This window comes from Ornithorhynchus anatinus, chromosome 4 (genome assembly GCF_004115215.2).
Source record: "Ornithorhynchus anatinus isolate Pmale09 chromosome 4, mOrnAna1.pri.v4, whole genome shotgun sequence".
Taxonomy (NCBI): Eukaryota; Metazoa; Chordata; class Mammalia; order Monotremata; family Ornithorhynchidae; genus Ornithorhynchus; species Ornithorhynchus anatinus.
This window is the reverse complement of record NC_041731.1, coordinates 135,045,205-135,062,753: the sequence shown is the minus strand read 5'-3', so window position 1 is coordinate 135,062,753 and position 17,549 is coordinate 135,045,205. Positions and strand designations below refer to the sequence as shown.

General features: G+C 51.3%; 1 protein-coding gene across 3 annotated transcripts in view; it reads right to left on the bottom strand.

Moving 5' to 3' along the window:
* MXD4 (MAX dimerization protein 4) overlaps positions 1–17,549 on the bottom strand; it is a 55,099-nt gene that overhangs the window by 14,233 nt on the left and 23,317 nt on the right. For 2 of the 3 annotated variants that reach the window (XM_029063119.2, XM_029063118.1), the window contains one exon: positions 15,469–15,498. The exons of the other annotated variant lie outside the window; for it this stretch is intronic. In XM_029063119.2, the coding sequence (XP_028918952.1) occupies positions 15,469–15,498 (30 nt within the window). The remainder of the gene's footprint in view (positions 1–15,468; positions 15,499–17,549) is intronic. 3 annotated transcript variants of the gene reach the window in all.

The window sequence follows — 17,549 nt, the reverse complement described above, 5'->3', positions numbered from 1 at the left end:
TCTCTTCAAATCCCTACTTAAAGCTCACCTCCTCCAAGAGGCCCTCCCACACTGAGCTCCCCTTCTCCCTCTGCTGCCTCTATCCCCCCTTCACATCTCCGCAGCTAAACCCTCTTCTTCCCCCTCTCCCTCTCCTCCTCCCCCTCTCCCGTCCCCTCCCCTCGGCACCGTACTCGTCCGCTCGACTGTATATATCCTCATCGCCCTATCTGTTTTGTTTAATGAGATGTACATCACCCCGATTCTATTTATTTGCTATTGTTTTAATGAGATGTTCTTCCCCTCGACTCTATTTATTGGCATCGTTCTCGTCTGTCCGCCTCCCCCGGTTAGACCGTAAGCCCGTCAAAGGGCAGGGACTGTCTCTATCTGCTGCCGATTTGTCCATTCCAAGCGCTTAGTACAGTGCTCTGCACACAGTAAGAGCTCAATAAATACTATTGAATGAGTGACTGCTTCTTGGGGAGCGTATCCATCTTCTAAAGCCCTTGCACATTCCTCCCCTCACTGTAACATCCCTGGGAGAGAAGAAGAGGTGACCATCCTATCCCCATTGGGCAGACAAGGACACCAAGGTGCTGTGGACTGTACACTCCTCGCGGGCAGGGATCATGTCAACCGGCATGGCCTACTGTCTAGAGCCCGGGCCTGTGAGTCAGAAGGCTCTGGGTTCTAATCCCGGCCCTGCCACTTGTCTGCTGTGTGACCTTGGGCAGGTCACTTAATTTCTCTGTGCCTCAATTCCCTCATCAATAAAATGGGGATTAAAATAATAATAATAATGCTGGTATTTGTTAAGCGCTTACTATGTGCAGCACACTGTTCTAAGCACTGGGGTAGATACAGTGTAATAGGGTTGTCCCCCGTGAGGCTCAAAGTCTTCATCCCCATTTTACAGATGAGGTAACTGAGGCACAGAGGAGTGAAGTGACTTGTCCACAGTCACACAGTTGACAAGTAGCAGAGCAGGGATTAGAATCCACAACCTCTGACTCCCAAGCCCGTGCTCCTTCCACTAAACCACGCTGTTTCTCTAATAATGATGGTATATGCTAAGCGCTTACTATTTGCCAAGCACTGTTCTAAGCGCCGGGGGAGGTACAAGGTTATCAGGTTGTCCCACATGGGGCTCACAGTCTTAATCCCCATTTTCCAGATGAGGTGACTGAGGCACAGAGAAGTGAGGTGACTTGTCCAAGGTCACAGCAGACAAGTGACAGAGCCAGGATTAGAACCCATGTCCTTCTGACTTCAAGGCCCGGGCTCCGGCCGTTAGGCCGTGCTGCTTCGCTCCCTGTCCCACATGGGGCTCGTAGACCAAGTAGGCGGGAGTAGGATTGAATCCCCAATTTAATAATAATATTGGTATTTGTTAAGGGCTTACTATGTGCAGAGCACTGTTCTAAGCGCTGGGGTAGAATCAGGTTGTCCCACATGAGGCTCACAGTCTTAAACCCCATTTTACAGATGAGGGAACTGAGGCACAGAGCAGTGAAGTCACTTGCCCACAGTCACACAGCTGACAAGTGGCACAGCTGCAGATGAGGACACTGAGGCTCAAACAAGTTAAGTGTGACCCTGGGCAAGTCATTTAACTTCTCTGTGCCTCAGTTCCCTCATCTGTAAAATGGGGATGAAGACTGTGAGCCTCACGTGGGACAACCTGATTCCCCTGTATCTACCCCAGCGCTTAGAACAGTGCTCTGCACATAGTAAGCGCATAACAAATACCTACATTATTATTAAGTCTCACAGCAGGCGAGTAGCAGAGCCGGGATTAGAACCCCCATCCCCTGACTCCCAAGCCCACGTTCTTCCCACCAGGCCAAGCCGTTTTGGCTCGGATGCCACTGTTGTCATTAGCCGGATCCAAGTAAGCCAAAAGACGTATGGTCCCAGCCCGCTCACGAACCAGGGGCCCGAGCGCAGAACCGACTGTTTACTTCCTCAACATATTTCACTGGCACGTTGGAGTTTGACTGGCGAGTGCTCTCTTCCGCAACAACAGTCCCTAATCTCAGTCACTGGATTTAGTTAGCCTAAAAAAGGAGCCCCGACCTCCTCAGTCCCCAGCAATGGCTTTCCCGAGAACGGAGGGACCGACCTTGCCCCTGCGGGTGGGATCGTTAGTGCTCCCCGGACCGAAGATGCAACCCCCGGAGGACCTGAAACAGATTCCCTCGTGGGGAAACACAAGAGAAAAACCCCACAACAAAAGGGAAACCACAGCAGATGTGAGTGGCTGAAAAGTTCAGGAGAGTTCACTTTGCACTTTCTGCGGTCTCGATACCACAGGGGCTTTTTACACCAAGAAAGCCGGATTGGCAGAGCCGTCCGTGAGGCCAGGGAAGGGCCAGCCGGGGCCCGCTCGGAGCGGGTCCGCACGGGGCCCGGGAGAGGGGCCGAGACGGCAGGCCGGTCACGGGTGTGGCCGGTCCGAGTGAGGGAGGGCAGGAGTCGGGGTCGCGGACGGGCTCGGCCTCCTCCCGCAAAGCCTCCCCCAGAATCACCGTCTGCGGGGGGCCGACGCCCGGTATCCGTACGGGGAAGCGCCGGGCGGCCGCGGCTGGACCCAGGCCTGCAGCCACCACCCGTCCCCCAGCTGGCCGGCGGAGACTAGGCGGGGCCGATTTAGGGCTACGGGGTCCTGTGGCTGATGGATCTATGGATTGATGGCCCAGAGGCTGATTAATAATGTTGGTGTTTGTTAAGCGCTTACTATGTGCACAGCACTGTTCTAAGTGCTGGGGTAGATACAGGATAATCAGGTTGTCCGAAGTGAGGCTCACAGTTAATCCCCATTTTACAGATGAGGTCACTGAGGCACAGAGAAGTTAAGTGAGTTGCCCACAGTCACACAGCTGACAAGTGGCAGAGCCGGGATTAACCATCTGGCCCCGGCAGACCCATCGATCACTGATCATCGGAGGCCCTCCCGGACTAAGCCCCCCTTTTCCTCAGCTCCCCCTCCCATCCCCGTCGCCCTGACTCCCTCCCTTTGCTCTACGCCCCCTCCCTGCCCCTCAGCCTTATGTATACATGTATCTAACTATAATTCTATTTATTTATATCGATGCCTGTTTACTTGCTTTGATGTGTATATATCTATAATTCTATTTATTTACACCGATGCCTATATACTTACTTTGATGTCTGTCACCCCCACTGCAAGACTGTAAGCCCGGTGTGGGCGGGGTTTGTCTCTTTTTTGTTGTTTACTTGCTTTGATGTCTGACACCCGCCCCCGCCCCTTCAAGACTGTAAATCCGGGGTGGGCAGGGATTGTCTCTCTTTTCGCTGAATTGTACTTTCCAAGCGCTTAGTACGGTGCTTTAAGTGCTCAATAAAAACAGCTGAATGAACTGAGTGACAATGTGGCGGGTCCGGCAGTCAGCTGAGATCGGGAGCTAAAAGATGAAGTGACTGATGGACTGATTGGGTCTGGCAGGCTGACTGAATGTCTGCCTCAGTGGACTTACTGACTGATTGGGCCCAGTAGACCCATTGATTGACTGATTGATTGACTGGGCCTGGAAGACTGACTGAATGACTGCCTCCCCGCCTCAGCGGATTGACTGACTGGGTCCAGCAGACCCACTGATTGATTGACCGACTGGCAGACAGGTTGAATGACTGACTGCCTACCCTCCCTCAGCGGATGGACTGATTGATGGACTGCTCTCAGCAGACCCATTGATTGACTGATTGATTGACTGACTGGGCCAGGCAGACTGATGACTGACAGCCTCCCCACCTCCCACCTGAGAGTGGATGACCGACTGATTGATTGGTCCCCTCAGGCTGGGTTGGGCCAGGGAGGCCAAGTGAAGGGCCAGATGAGCCCCAGATTAATTAATTTATTCAATTGTATTTATTAATAATAATGTTGGTATTTAAGTGCTTACTATGTGCAGAGCACTGTTCTAAGCGCTGGGGTAGATACAGGGCAATCAGGTTGTCCCACGTGAGGCTCACAGCCTTAATCCCCATTTTACAGATGAGAGAACTGAGGTACAGAGAAGTTAAGTGACTTGCCCCCAGTCACACAGCTGCCAAGTGTGACTCGGCAGCTGTGGCGGAGCCGGAATTCAAACTCATGACCTCTGACTCCCAAGCCCGGGCTCTTTCCCCTGAGCCACGTTTATTGAGCGCTTACTGTGTGTAGAGCACTGTATTAAGCTCTTGGAAAGTACAATTCAGCAATAAAGAGAGACAATAATAATAATAATAATGACGATGACATTTGCTAAGCACTTACTATGTGCCACGCACTGGTCTAAACAATGGGATAGATACAAGGAAATCAGGTTGTACCACGTGGGGCTCACAGTCTCAATCTCCATTTTACAGATGAGGGAATAGAGGCACAGGGAAGTTAAGTGACTTGCCCAGAGTCACACAGCTGACAATCCCTGCCCACACTGCTTTGGGCTTTGGAGTCAGAGGTCACGGGTTCGAATCCCGGCTCGGCCGCTTGTCAGCTGTGTGACTCTGGGCAAGTCACTTCACTTCTCGGTGCCTCGGTTACCTCATCTGTAAAATGGGGATTAAGACTGTGAGCCCCAACTGGGACGACCTGATTCCCGTATCTACCCCAGCGCTTAAAACAGTGCTCGGCACAGAGTAAGCGCTTAACAAATACCGACATTTTTATTATTATTAACACTGGGTTTACAGTCTAGAAAGGGGGAGATAGACAACAGAACAAGTAAGCAGGCATCAATATAAATAAAGAGAATTATAGATATATACACATCAAGGCAAGTAAAGGCATTAATATAAAAAAGTAGAATTAGATACACATAAGTGCTATAGGGCAGGGAGTCGGGGGGGGGGGGAAGCAAAGTGAGTCGAGGTGATGCGGAAGGGAGGCGGAGCTGAGGAAAAGGGGGACTTAGTCTGGGATGCAGAGGAGGCTGGAGTTTGACCAGGTGAAGGGAGGTGGGCTTGGTGGGAGAGGGCCAGGCCAAAAGGAGAAGTCATAAGGCCAGGGGGGTGGGGAAGGATCCAGGTGCCAGGGGCGGCTTTGCTGGGAGGCGTGTGGCAGGGAGCGGGGCCGCCAGGAGACGGGAAGAGGGGCCGAGGATTATCGGGATGCTTCAACAGAGCTAAAGCCCATTTCACTGCTAAACCCAAGGGAGAGTGCGACCCCAATCCCTGCAACTGACGCTAGCAACACTCTTCTCAGCCAGGAGTCTCCCTGAGAATGTGAAAGGCAGTCAGTCGATCGTATTTCCTGAGCGCTTACTGTGTACAGAGCACTGCACTGGGGAGAGTACAAAATAGCAGGCTAACAGACACATTCCCTGCCCACAATGAACGTTCAGTCTAAAGGTACAGAACGAAGACATAACACTAAGAAATACGCTCAATAAATATGATGGATAGATTGATTGTTGAGACCTCAAGAAAGAAACACTATTACTTTTTTTATGGGATTGGTTTAGCACTTACTGTGTGCCAGGAAGTGTACTAAGCGCTGGGGCAGATACGAGTTAATCAGGTTGGACACGGTCCATGTTCTACGTGGCGTTCACAGCTTTAATCCCCAGTTAAGAGATGAGGGAACTGAGGCCCAGAGAAATGAATGACTTGCCCAAGGTCACAGGGTAGACAAGTGGCAGAGCCAGGATTAGAACCCGGGTCCTCTGACTCCTAGGACCGTGGTCTTTCCACAAGGCCTGATGCTTTCTTCTTATTGGAGAGGAGATGAGAAAGCCACTCCGTTCCTTCTCAACCTTTCAAACGATTCCACCTGGGACAGTGGTCAAATAGCAGCAGCAGTGGTTTTTGTTGAACACCCCCTGGGTGCAATCCACTGTGCTGAGCACTCCTAAACTCCTGGGGGGGAGAGTATTCATTCATTCATTCATTCATTCAATAGTATTTATTGAGCGCTTACTAGGTGCAGAGCACTGTACTAAGCACTTGGAATGGACAAGTCGGCAACAGATAGAGACAGTCCCTGCCCTTTGACGGGCTTACGGTCTAATCGGGGGAGACGGGCAGACGAGAACAATGGCAATAAATACAGTCAAGGGGAAGAACACCTCATAAAAACAGTGGCAAATGAATAGAATCAGGGTAATGTACATCTCATTAAACAAAATAAACAAAATAAATAGGGTGATGAAGATATATACAGTTGAGCGGACGAGTAGAGTGCTGAGGGGGTGGGACGAGAGTACCTACTTACTCTACTGTACTCTCCCAAGCGATCAGCCCACTGACGGCTCCGTACCCAGTAAGTGCTCAAAGAATGATGGGGAAAGAAACAGCGTGGCTCAGTGGAAAGAACACGGGCTCAAGAGTCAGAGGTCATGGGTTCTAATCCTGGCTCCGCCACCTGTCAGCCGTGTGACCCTGGGCAAATCACTTCACTTCTCAATGCCTCCGTTCCCTCATCTGGAAAATGGAGATTAAGACAGTGAGCCTCACGTGAGACAACGTGATTACTCTGTATCTACTCCAGCGCTTAGAACAGTACTCGGCACATAGTAAGCGCTTAACAAATACCAACATTATTATTAAAGAAGAAGAAAAAGAAATGACATGTTAGCTGCATGCTCGCTGCCCTCGGGCAGCTTCCACTCTACCAGAGAAAGGAGGAGGAAAAGGAAGGAAGCTGGATCTTGCTCTCCAAAATGCACAGACTTTCATATCTGGGAGATGAATACTGGTAAGGAGGAAACAGGTACTGGGAGGGATGGGGGTCAGTCGGTCAATCCTATTTATTGAGCACTTACTGCGTGCACAGCACTGTAGTAAGCACTTAGGAGAGTACAGTAAAACAGTATAACAGACGCATTTCCTGCTCACAACGAGCTAGAGGAGGAGACAGAAACCAACATAAAAAAAGAAATGACAGATATGTACATAGGTGCTATGAGGCTGGGAAGGGGGAAGGGAGCAAGTCAGGGCGATGCAGAAGAGAGCTGAAGAAGGTAGAGGAGATTTGACTTCTGAGAATTGCGGTGACAGGTGCAGGCAATGGCATCCGGGCCGTAATTTCATCCTGACATATTTGTGCTTTGTCCCAGGGGCCCCTCGTTCTTCCTCCCACCCCCGCCTTTTGCCGTAAAGCATTTTTATCCGTCTCTCTTGCCCAGGAGACTATGAGCTCCTTGAGGGTAGAGAACGTGGGCCTTATGACCATTCATTCATTCAACTGCATTTATTGAGCACTTACTGTGTGCAGAGTACTGTACTAAGCGTTTGGAAATTACAAATCAGCAAGAGACAGAGACAATAATGATAATAATGTTGGTTTTTGTAAAGCGCGTACTATGTGCAGAGCACTGTTCTAAGTGCTGGGGTAGATACAGGGTAATCAGGTCATCCCACGTGAGGCTCACAGTTAATCCCCATTTTACAGATGAGGTAACTGAGGCACAGAGAAGTGAAGTGACTCGCCCACAGTCACACAGCTGACAAGGGGCAGAGCCGGGAGTCGAACCCATGGCCTCTGACTCCGAAGCCCAGGCTCTTTCCACTGAGCCATCCTGCTTCCCCTGCTCACAACAGGCTCACAATCTAGAAGGGGGGAGACAGACATCAAAACAAGTAAAGAGGTGTCAATAGCATCAATACAAATGAATGGAATTATATATATATATATATACACATCAGAACAAGTAAAGAGGTGTCAATAGCATCAATATAAATAAATAGAATTATAGATATATATACACATCAGAGCAAGTAAACAGGCATTAATTGAAATAAACAGAATGATAGATATTTACAAATATACACAAGGGCTGTGGGTGGAGAGGGGGGGAAGAGGAAAGGGGCTGAGTCGGGGCGGGGAGGGGGAGCTGAGGAAAAGGGGGGCTTAATCTGGGAAGGCCTCCTGGAGGAGGTGAACCTTCAGTAAGGCTTTGAAAGGGGGAAAGCGTGATTGTTTGGCGGACTGACGGTTGTACTCTCCCACGGACAATGGCCAGCGAAGGCTGACCCCCGCGGCTCTGAGAAGCAGCGTGGCTCAGTGGAAAGAGCACGGGCTTTGGAGTCAGAGGTCGTGAGTTTGAATCCCAGCTCTGCCACTTGTCGGCTGTGTGACTGTGGGCAAGTCACTTAACTTCTCTGTGCCTCAGTTACCTCATCTGTAAAATGGGGATTAAGACTGTGAGCCCCACGTGGGACATCCTGATTCCCCTGTGTCTACCCCAGCGCTTAGAACAGTGCTCGGCACATAGTAAGCGCTTAACAATTACCAACATTATTACTGATGCATTTGTTACTGAAGAATGCCTGCTGCTGTTTTCGTTTCTCCCTCCAGGTATCCCGATCTTCCTCGGACACACCTTGGATTTTGATTCCCGGCTGCCGTCCCCCACTGTCCACTGCGGCTTTTGAGTTTCTGTCACTGTCTCTCTGAAAGCGTTTATTCTGTCCATCCTGTCTCCGGGGACCCCCTGGACTGTAAGCTCGTTGTGGGCAGGGAGAACAGAGAACCGTGACTACAGAGAAGCAGCGTGGCATACTGGAAGGAGCCCGGGTTTGGGAGTCAGAGGTTGTGGGTTCTAATCCCGGCTCCATCATTTATCTGCTGTATGACCTTGGGCAAGCCACTTAACTTCTCTATGCCTCAGTTACTTCATCTGTAAAATGGGACTTATGACCGTGAGCCCCACGTGGGACAACCTGATTACCTCGTATCTACCCCAGAGCTTAGAACAGTGCTTGGCACATAGTAAGTGCTTAACAAATACCATAATTATGTGGCTCAGTGGAAAGAGCCCGGGCTTGGGAGTCAGAGGTCATGGGTTCTAATCCCGGATCCGCCACTGGACAGCTGTGTGACTTTGGGCAAGTCACTTAGCTTCTCTGTGCCTCCGTTCCCTCATCTGTAAAATGGGGATGAAGACTGTGAGCCTCACGAGGGACAACCTGATCACCCTGTATCTGCCCCAGCGCTTAGAACAGTGCTCAGCACATAGTAGCACTTAACAAATACCAACATTATTATTATATTGTACTATCCTAAAGGCTTAGTACAGTGCTCTGCACACAGTAAGCACTCAGCAAATACGATCTGACTGACTGACCATGGGCGAGTCACTTCACTGCTCTGAGTCATAGTTTCCTCATTTGTAAAGTGGGGATAAGATACCTGTCCTTCCTCCCCTGAAGATTGTAAGCCCCCTGGCCTGGTCCCGAGCTCCTGCCTTGACTCGGAAGGACGATTCGTTCATTCCTTCATTCAATCGGATTTCTTGAGCGCTTATTCTGTGCAGTAAGCACCTGGGAGAGTACAATATAACAGTAACGACCCATTCCCTGCCCTTAACAAGCTTACAGTCTACATGGGGAGACAGACGGTTAATAAAAATAGATAAACGGCAGATATGGACATAGGTGCCGTGGGGCTGGGAGGGGTGGTGAATAAAGGGAGCGATCAGGGTGACACAGAAGAGAGTGGGAGAAGAGGAAAGGGGGGCTTAGGGGCTAAGGGACAGTGCTCCTCACTCTCCATCTGTGTGGACCCTGAGTGCGTGTGCCAGCACAGACCACGTTCACACCTCCCCACCCATTTCTTCCCTCTCCGCTCCTGCGGGCCCGCTCCCCGGAAAACCCCATCGGCTCAAGAGGCAAAGCTCCGGCTCCCCACGAGCACGGCCCCTTGCTCGGGGGGCTCCCGGAGGACGAGGTTCGGTTCGGGACGCGCGGGAAACCCCAGCCAGCCGCCCGGACAGCCCGGACACCAAGGAGAGCCGCGGGGAACCCGCAGGAACCGTCCGGGATATTCCTGCAGGAATGGCTGGGGGCGGCGGAGAACAGGAACAATGACAGGAAGTGCCCTGAAAGGCTGGAGACATTTTCCCTGAGAGCTAGGGATTGGGAGGAGTGTGGGTATAGGCAGAAATAAAGGGCATTTTTCCACCCAAAATCCAAGAACTTGAGGGTGCCCCCTTCCGTGGGGACAGGTGGGACCACCCCAGTCGGGCTAGAACCACTTCCCGGGGGCAGCGCTTAACAAATACCACAATTATTATTAGTATTGTTATTATTATTAAAGCCAGAGTAAACCTGCTTGGATACATCACTCCCTAGTGGCTTCTCAAGTCTTTGCCAAGATCGGCCTGGCACCCAGGGGCAAATTCAAATGACCCATGGGGCGATAGACCCGACGAGCTGGATATTTCTGTTCGTTCAAATCCTCTCTGTGCCTGGGAAAGCCCGTGCCGGTGTGCCCAGGCCAGGAGAGCCCAGATTAACTTATCCCGGTGTGCGCCCATCTACGGGGGCCTGGCCCTACCGAACCCTGCAAAGAGTGCGAATGCTGGACCTCGAGGGATTCCCGGGTGTTGAATGGTGTCGAACAAACGCACAGTCATTTCCACACTGGCCATTTCCACACTGGCGTTCCCACCGGGGAACCAAACTTTGCATTTTCACACTTTCTACTCACTGCCCGAGAGCGGCCCGGCCACCAAGTGAGGGGGGCCTGGGACGGAGGCAGGAACTCGGGTGGGGAGAAGGGAGAGAGGGAGAGGTGAAAAGGGTGTTTGAGGTTTTAAAATAAAACCCAAGAAAGTCTGAACGGAAGAGAGTTGGGAAATGAGGAAGCTGAGCTACTTCCTAGGAGGCCAGAGCCTCAGCTTGGGGGTCAGGAGTTCTAATCCTGGCTCTGCCTCCTGCCTGGGGGTGGGACCATGGGCAAGTCACTTCACTGCTCTGGGCCACAGTTTCCTCATTTGTAAAATGGGGAGAAGATACCTGTCCTTCCTCCCCTGTAGACGGGAGCCCCCTGGTCTGGCCTGATTATCCTGAATCTAACACAGCGCTTAGTGCCGTGCTGGGCACATAAAAATAATAACAAAATAATAATAATAATAATGATGGCATTTGTTAAGCACTTACTACGTGTCAGGCACTGTTGTAAGCGCTGGGTGGATACAAGCTAATCAGGTTGGACACAGTCCCGTCCCTTGTCCCCCATAGGGCTCACAGTCTCAATCCCCATTTTCCAGATGAGGTAACTGAGGCCCAGAGAAGTGAAGTGACTTGCCCAAGGTCACAGCAGACAAGCGGCAGAGCTGGGATTAGAACCCATGACCTTCTGCCTCCCAGGCCCATGCTCTATTCCACTATGCCACGCTGCTTCTCCATACCAATCATCATTATTATTATTGTTCTTGTTTCTCCTATTCCCTGAGGGAAGTCTTTCGATTAGAGCCTTTGAAAGCCAAGAGCTGACCCCCTGACCTTGCTGGCCTGGATGCCCCCCGCTGCCAAATCCTCCAGACAATCACTCTCCCCCTTTTCAAAGCCCTACCAAAGGCGCACCTCCTCCAGGAGGCCTTCCCAGATTACGTCCCACTTTTCCTCAGCTCCCCATCCCTTCCGCATCACCCTGACTCGCTCTCTTAACTCTTCCCCCCTCGCCCCACCCCGCAGCCCTTATGTATATATGTATATATCTATAATTCTATTTATATTGATGCCTGTTTACTTGTATTGATATCTGTAAGCCCGTTGTGGGCAGGGATTGACTCTATTTGTTGCTGAATTGTACTTTCCAAGCGCTTAGTACAGTGCTCTGCACACAGAAAGCGCTCAATAAATACGACTGAATGAATGAATGAATGTCTGCATCCCCAACCTCTAGACCAGGAGCCCATTGTGGGCAGCCACCGTCTCTCTTTATTGCTGCACTGTACTTTCCAAGCGCTTAGTACGGTGCTCGGCACAGAGCAAGTGCTCAATAAATACGATTGATTGAATGAATGAATGGATGGCCTGCCTGCCCCACTGGTCGAGCTGTGACTGAGAAGCAGCGTGGCTCAGTGGAAAGAGCACGGGCTTTGGAGTCAGGGCTCATGAGGGCTCATGAGTTTGAATCCCAGCTCTGCCACTTGTCGGCTGTGTGACTGTGGGCGAGTCACTTAACTTCTCTGTGCCTCAGTTCCCTCATCTGTAAAATGGGGATTAAGACTGTGAGCCCCACGTGGGACGACCTGATTCCCTTATGTCTACCCCAGCGCTTAGAACAGTGCTCGGCACATAGTAAGCGCTTAACAAATACCAACATTATTATTATTATTATTATGTCACCTCTCCGGTCCCGGAACCAGTGCGGGGACACCTGAGGCCGGCCGGCGGGAGCGTTTGGGCCGCGGGGACCCACCGTCCCAGGCCCCGGGGCATAGGCTGTCCTGGCGGGAACCCGTGCTGAGGAAAACCCCCCAGGAGGGCCGGAGACCCCCCACCAGCCCGCTGCCTCTAACGCCAACCTAGTCACTGGGCCCCGCTCTCATCTCTCTCCCCCCAGACCCCGTGCTCACACCCTCCCTCTTCCCTCCTGCCTGGAGCTCCCTCTCCCGCTTCCCGTCCAAGAGGCCACTGCTCTCCCTACCCTCGGAGCCTCGGAAGCAGCGCGGTCTCGTGGAAAGAGCCCAGGCCCGGGAGTCAGAGGACCTGGGTTCTCATCCTGCCTTTCCCGCTTGTCTACTGGGTCACCTTGGGCCAGTCCCTTACCTTCTCTCTGCCTCGGTTCCCTCGTCTGCAGACTGGGGATTCAATACCCGTTCTCCCTCCTATTTAGACCGTGAGCCCCATGTGGGACCTGATTATCTTGCATCTACCCCAACGTTTAATACAATGCTTGGCACATACTAAGTGCTTAACAAACACCATTATTATCGTTAATGAAATCTCACTTCCTCCAGGAGGCCTTCCCCGATTATTCATTCATTTCATTCATTCGATAGTATTTATCGAGCGCTTACTACGTGCCGAGCACTGTACTAGAGAAGAGAAGCAGCGTGGCTCAGTGGAAACAGCATGGGCTTTGGAGTCAGAGATCATGGGTTCGAATCCCAGCTCTGCCACTTGTCAGCTGTGTGACTTTGGGCGAGTCACTTCACTTCTCTGCGCCTCAGTTACCTCATCTGTAAAATGGGGATTAAGACTGTGAGCCTCACGTGGGACAACCCGATTCCCCTGTGTCTACCCCAGCGCTTAGAACAGTGCTCGGCACCTAGTAAGCGCTTAACAAATACCAACATTATTATTATTACTACTAAGTGCTTGGAATGTACAAATCGTTAACAGATAGAGACAGTCCCTGCCCTTTGACGGGTTTACGGTCTAATCGGGGAGAGAGACAGACGAGAACAATGGCAATAAATAGATTAATTTCTCATCTCCCACCCTCTTCTCTTTCCCATCCCTAACTACTAGGTACATACACCTCGTCCCCTCCTACCTCCCCTCCCTTCTCTCCTTCTCCACCCCAGCCCGCACACTCCGCTCCTCTGGTGCCGCTCACCTTCTCACTGGGCCTCCATCTCTCCTGTCCCTCCGCCGACCCCTGGCCCACGTCCTACCACTGACCTGGAACGCCCTCCCTCCTCAAATCTGCCAGATAGTCACTCTTCCCCACTTCAAAGCCTTACTGAAAGCCCATCTCCTCCAAGAGGCCTTCCCAGATTAAGTTCCCCCCTTTCCTCTTTTCCCACTCCTTTCTGTGCTGCCCTGACTGGCTCCCTTTGCTCTACCCCTTCTCCCCGCCCCTCAGCACTTATATATATATATATATATATACATATAGAATTATAGATGTATACATATATATATGTATACATCTATAATTCAAATCGAATATGAATATATATATGTATATATAGAAATAGAATTATAGATATATATATGTGTACATCTATAATTCTATTTAATTCTACTGATGCCTGCTTACTCATACTGATGTCTGTCTCCCCCACCTCTGGACTGTCAGCCTGTTGTGGGTAGGTTTGCCACTAGCGTGGCTCAGTGGAAAGAGCCCGGGCTTTGGAGTCAGAGGTCATGGGTTCGAATCCCAGCTCTGCCACTTGTCAGCTGGGTGACTGTGGGCATGTCACTTCACTTCTCTGCGCCTCAGTTACCTCATCTGTAAAACGGGGATTAAGACTGTGAGCCCCACGTGGGACAACCTGATTCCCTTGTGTCTACCCCAGCGCTTAGAACAGAGCTCTGAACATAGTAAGCGCTTAACAAATAGCAACATTATTATTATTACTTTCCAAGCGCTTAGTACAGTGCTCTGCACACAGTAAGCGCCTCAATAAATATGATTGATTGAATGAATGAATGAATACTCATCCTGCCTCCCAAAGTACTTAACGTCTATATCCTATATCTATCCTTATGCCATGCAGAAGCAGCACGGCCTAGTGGATAGAGCCCGGGCCTGGGAGACGGAAGGTCGTGGGTTCTAATCCCGGCTCCACCACTTGTCTGCTGTGTGACACTTCACTTCTCTGTGCCTGGGTTCCCTCATCTGTAAAACGGGGATTGAGACGGTGAACTCCACGTGGGACAGGGACTGTGTCCAACCCGATTTGCTTGTATCCACTCCAGCGCTTAGTACAGTCCCTGGCACCCAGTATGCACTTAACAAACACCACAATGATCATTATTATTATTCTAATTATTACAGTGCCTGAAACATAGTAAGCGCTTAACAAATACCATAAAGACGAATAAATAAAGCGAGATTTTCCAAGAGCACAGTCCCTCTGGGACAGGAGCCTCTGACTGTGTCACTGGCTCGGGGCCCTGCCTAGCTCGTGGGGGGGGCCTACCCATCACTACCCTCGGGCCCTAATCAATTGATGGTACTTATTGAGCGCTTACTGTGTGCGGAACACCGCACTAAACACTTGGGAGAGTACATTACAACCGCGTCGGAAGACACGTTACCTGCACCGGGAGCTTATAGATTAGAGGGGTGGAGGGAGACAGATATTAATATAAAGAAATTATGAATATGCACATAAGAGCTGTGGAGTTGGGGAGCGGGTGAAAATTAGGTGCTTAAAGGGTTCAGGTCCAAGTGCCACGGTGATGCAGAAGGGAGTGGGAGAAGAGGAAATGATGGCTTAGTCTGGGAGGGCCTTTTGGAGGAGATGGCATTGGAATATGGCTTTGAGGAGGACTCTGCTCTCCTGTAGCAAGGAGGGAGAGAACGAGGGAAGGAAAGAGGAGAAAGTATCTTGCCTCATTTTTTTTAAAAATGCCATTTGTTAAGCCCTTCCTTAGTATCAGGCACTGTACTGAGCACTGGGGTAGATATAATCTAATCAGGTTGGACACAGTCAGTGATCCCACAACAAGTTCACACTCTTAATCCCCATTTTCGACATGAGGCAATTGAGGAACTGAGAAGTGAAGCGCACTTGCCCAAGGTCACACAGCAGACAAGTGGCAGAGGCGGGATCAGAACTCAGGTCCTCCGACAACCGGGCCCGCGTTCCTTCCCCCGGAAGTCTCAGAACGCCCCCATCCTGCCGCCGGGCCGGCCCGGAGACGGAGCGGGTGCGATTCAGAGCGTCGCCCACAGCCCTGAGTCCCAGGTGACCCAACGCACCGGCTCCTCCTGCCTATACACATACAACCGCACAAGGACGCACAGCACACACGGACCCCCGGCAGCCTGGGGATTCCCGACCGGCTGGTACTCACCTATGTTTTTCGAGCTCGTTGTGTGAAGACCTGTTTCAAGAGAGGAAAGAGGACAGTCAGTGACCACTTTCCACAGAAACGCGCCCTTCCCGACATACTCTGACCTCAGCGGGAACGGCAAGGGGGAAACTGCGCCCTCCGTCACCACCGCTCTCATCATCGTCGTCGATTTACACAGAGCTGACCTGTCTGACGAGTGACACTAGCACTAAGAGTGTGGGAGTCTGCGGGAGTGTGCGCACCACACCACCTAAACTAAGCAGCCCCGGAAGGGCAGCGGCAAAGAGAAACGGAAAACCCCAAAGTGCCAGAACCCCACTGGAGGCCAGAAAGAAGTCCAATCCCTCAGCTTATACCGGCTGGATTAGCCCTTCAGCGTCCTTTCTGACCTCCCAACCTCCTGTCTCTCCCCACTTCAGTCCATACTTCACTCTGCTGCCTGGATTAGCTATAGAAACGTGGGCCTGTCAGTCCCCTCCTCAAAAACCTCCAGCGGTTGCCAATCAACCTCTGCACAAAACAAAAACTTTTCACTCTTGGCTTCCAAGCCGTCCATCCCCTTGCCCCCTCCTGCCTCCCCTCCCTTCTCTCCTTCTCCATCGCAGCCCGCACGCTCCGCTCCTCTGCCCCCGTTCACCTCCTCACCATCCCCCGTTCGCGCCTATCCCTCCGTCGACCCCCGGCCCACGGCCTCCCGCTGCCCCGGAACGCCCTCCCACCTCACGTCCTCCAAACTAACTCTCTTCCCCTCTTCAAAGCCCTACTGAGAGCTCACCTCCTCCAGGAGGCCTTCCCAGACTAAGGCCCCCTTTTCCTCAGTTCCCCCTGCCCTCCTTATTGCCCTGTCTCACTCCCTTTTTTCTACCCACCCTACTTGTGTTGTATATTTATACATATGTACATATCTATAATCCTATTTATTTATATTGATGCCTGTTTACTTGTTTTGATGTGCATATATCTATAGTTCTATTTATTTATACTGATGCCTGTTTACTTGCTTTGATATCTGTCTCCCCCCGTTCTAGACTGTCAGCCCGGTGAGGACAGGGATTGTGTCTGTTGCTGAACTGTACTTTCCAAGTGTTTAGTTATGAAATGCTCAAAAAATACGACTGAATGAATGAAAGATATGCCGGGTTTGAGGAGAGGAGACCCTCGGGCCGGTGACTAGCGGAGGGGAAACCCTTGAGGAAGAGAGGCCCGGAGAAAGCTGACCGCCCGCTCACAGGGGAAAGAAAAAAACCGAGACAAAAAGTCCCACAACAAAAGAGAATGAAACCGAGCTGAGGGCCGTTCAATCACTGCAAGAAACTGTAAGACAAAACTCAGCGCGCTGCAAGCCAAGCACGAAGCACGAGCCGAAGCAGCGGCAGCCGCCCAGCCCAACGGGCAAGGGACGAAAACCAGTTCGGAAGGCAGCCGGGAGGCCGGAAAGGGCAAGGGAGAAGTGACTGCAGAAGCCCCGCCGTCTCCCTGGACAGATCTGGGGGCTACTGAGCCCCCAAATTTGGGCCCCAGTGTCTGTTCGCCCACCTCCACCTTCCCTAGAAAGTTAGACCAGAGGGGCAGCCCCCCACAGGATTTCCTGTGACCTAGTAGATACAGTACAGGCCTGGAACTCAGAAGGACCTGGGTTCTAATCGCGGCTCTGCCACTTGTCTGCTGTGTGACCGTGGGCAAGTCACTTCACTTCTCTGGGCCTCAGTTCCCTCATCTGTAAAATGAAGATTAAGACTGTAAGCCCTATGTGGGACAGGGACTGTGTCCAACCCAATTACTTTGTATCTACTGCAGTGCTCAGTACAGTGCCTGGCACAGAGTAAGCACTTAACAAATATTAAAATTATTACTGTTATTAGGGAAGTAATTTGATGAGGGGTTTTGGGTGGGGTAGTTCGCCTGCCAGGCCTGTGCCTGTGATTTGATTTTGGGCTAAAAATGACAATTATGCCACTAGCCAGAATCTGCACCGAAAATCTACTCGGAGACGGGGGCAGAAGAGAAGAGGAGCTCCTGGGAGGCAGTGTGGCCTAGTGGAAAGAGCTGGGAGTCGGAGAACCGAGTTCTAGTCTCCGTTC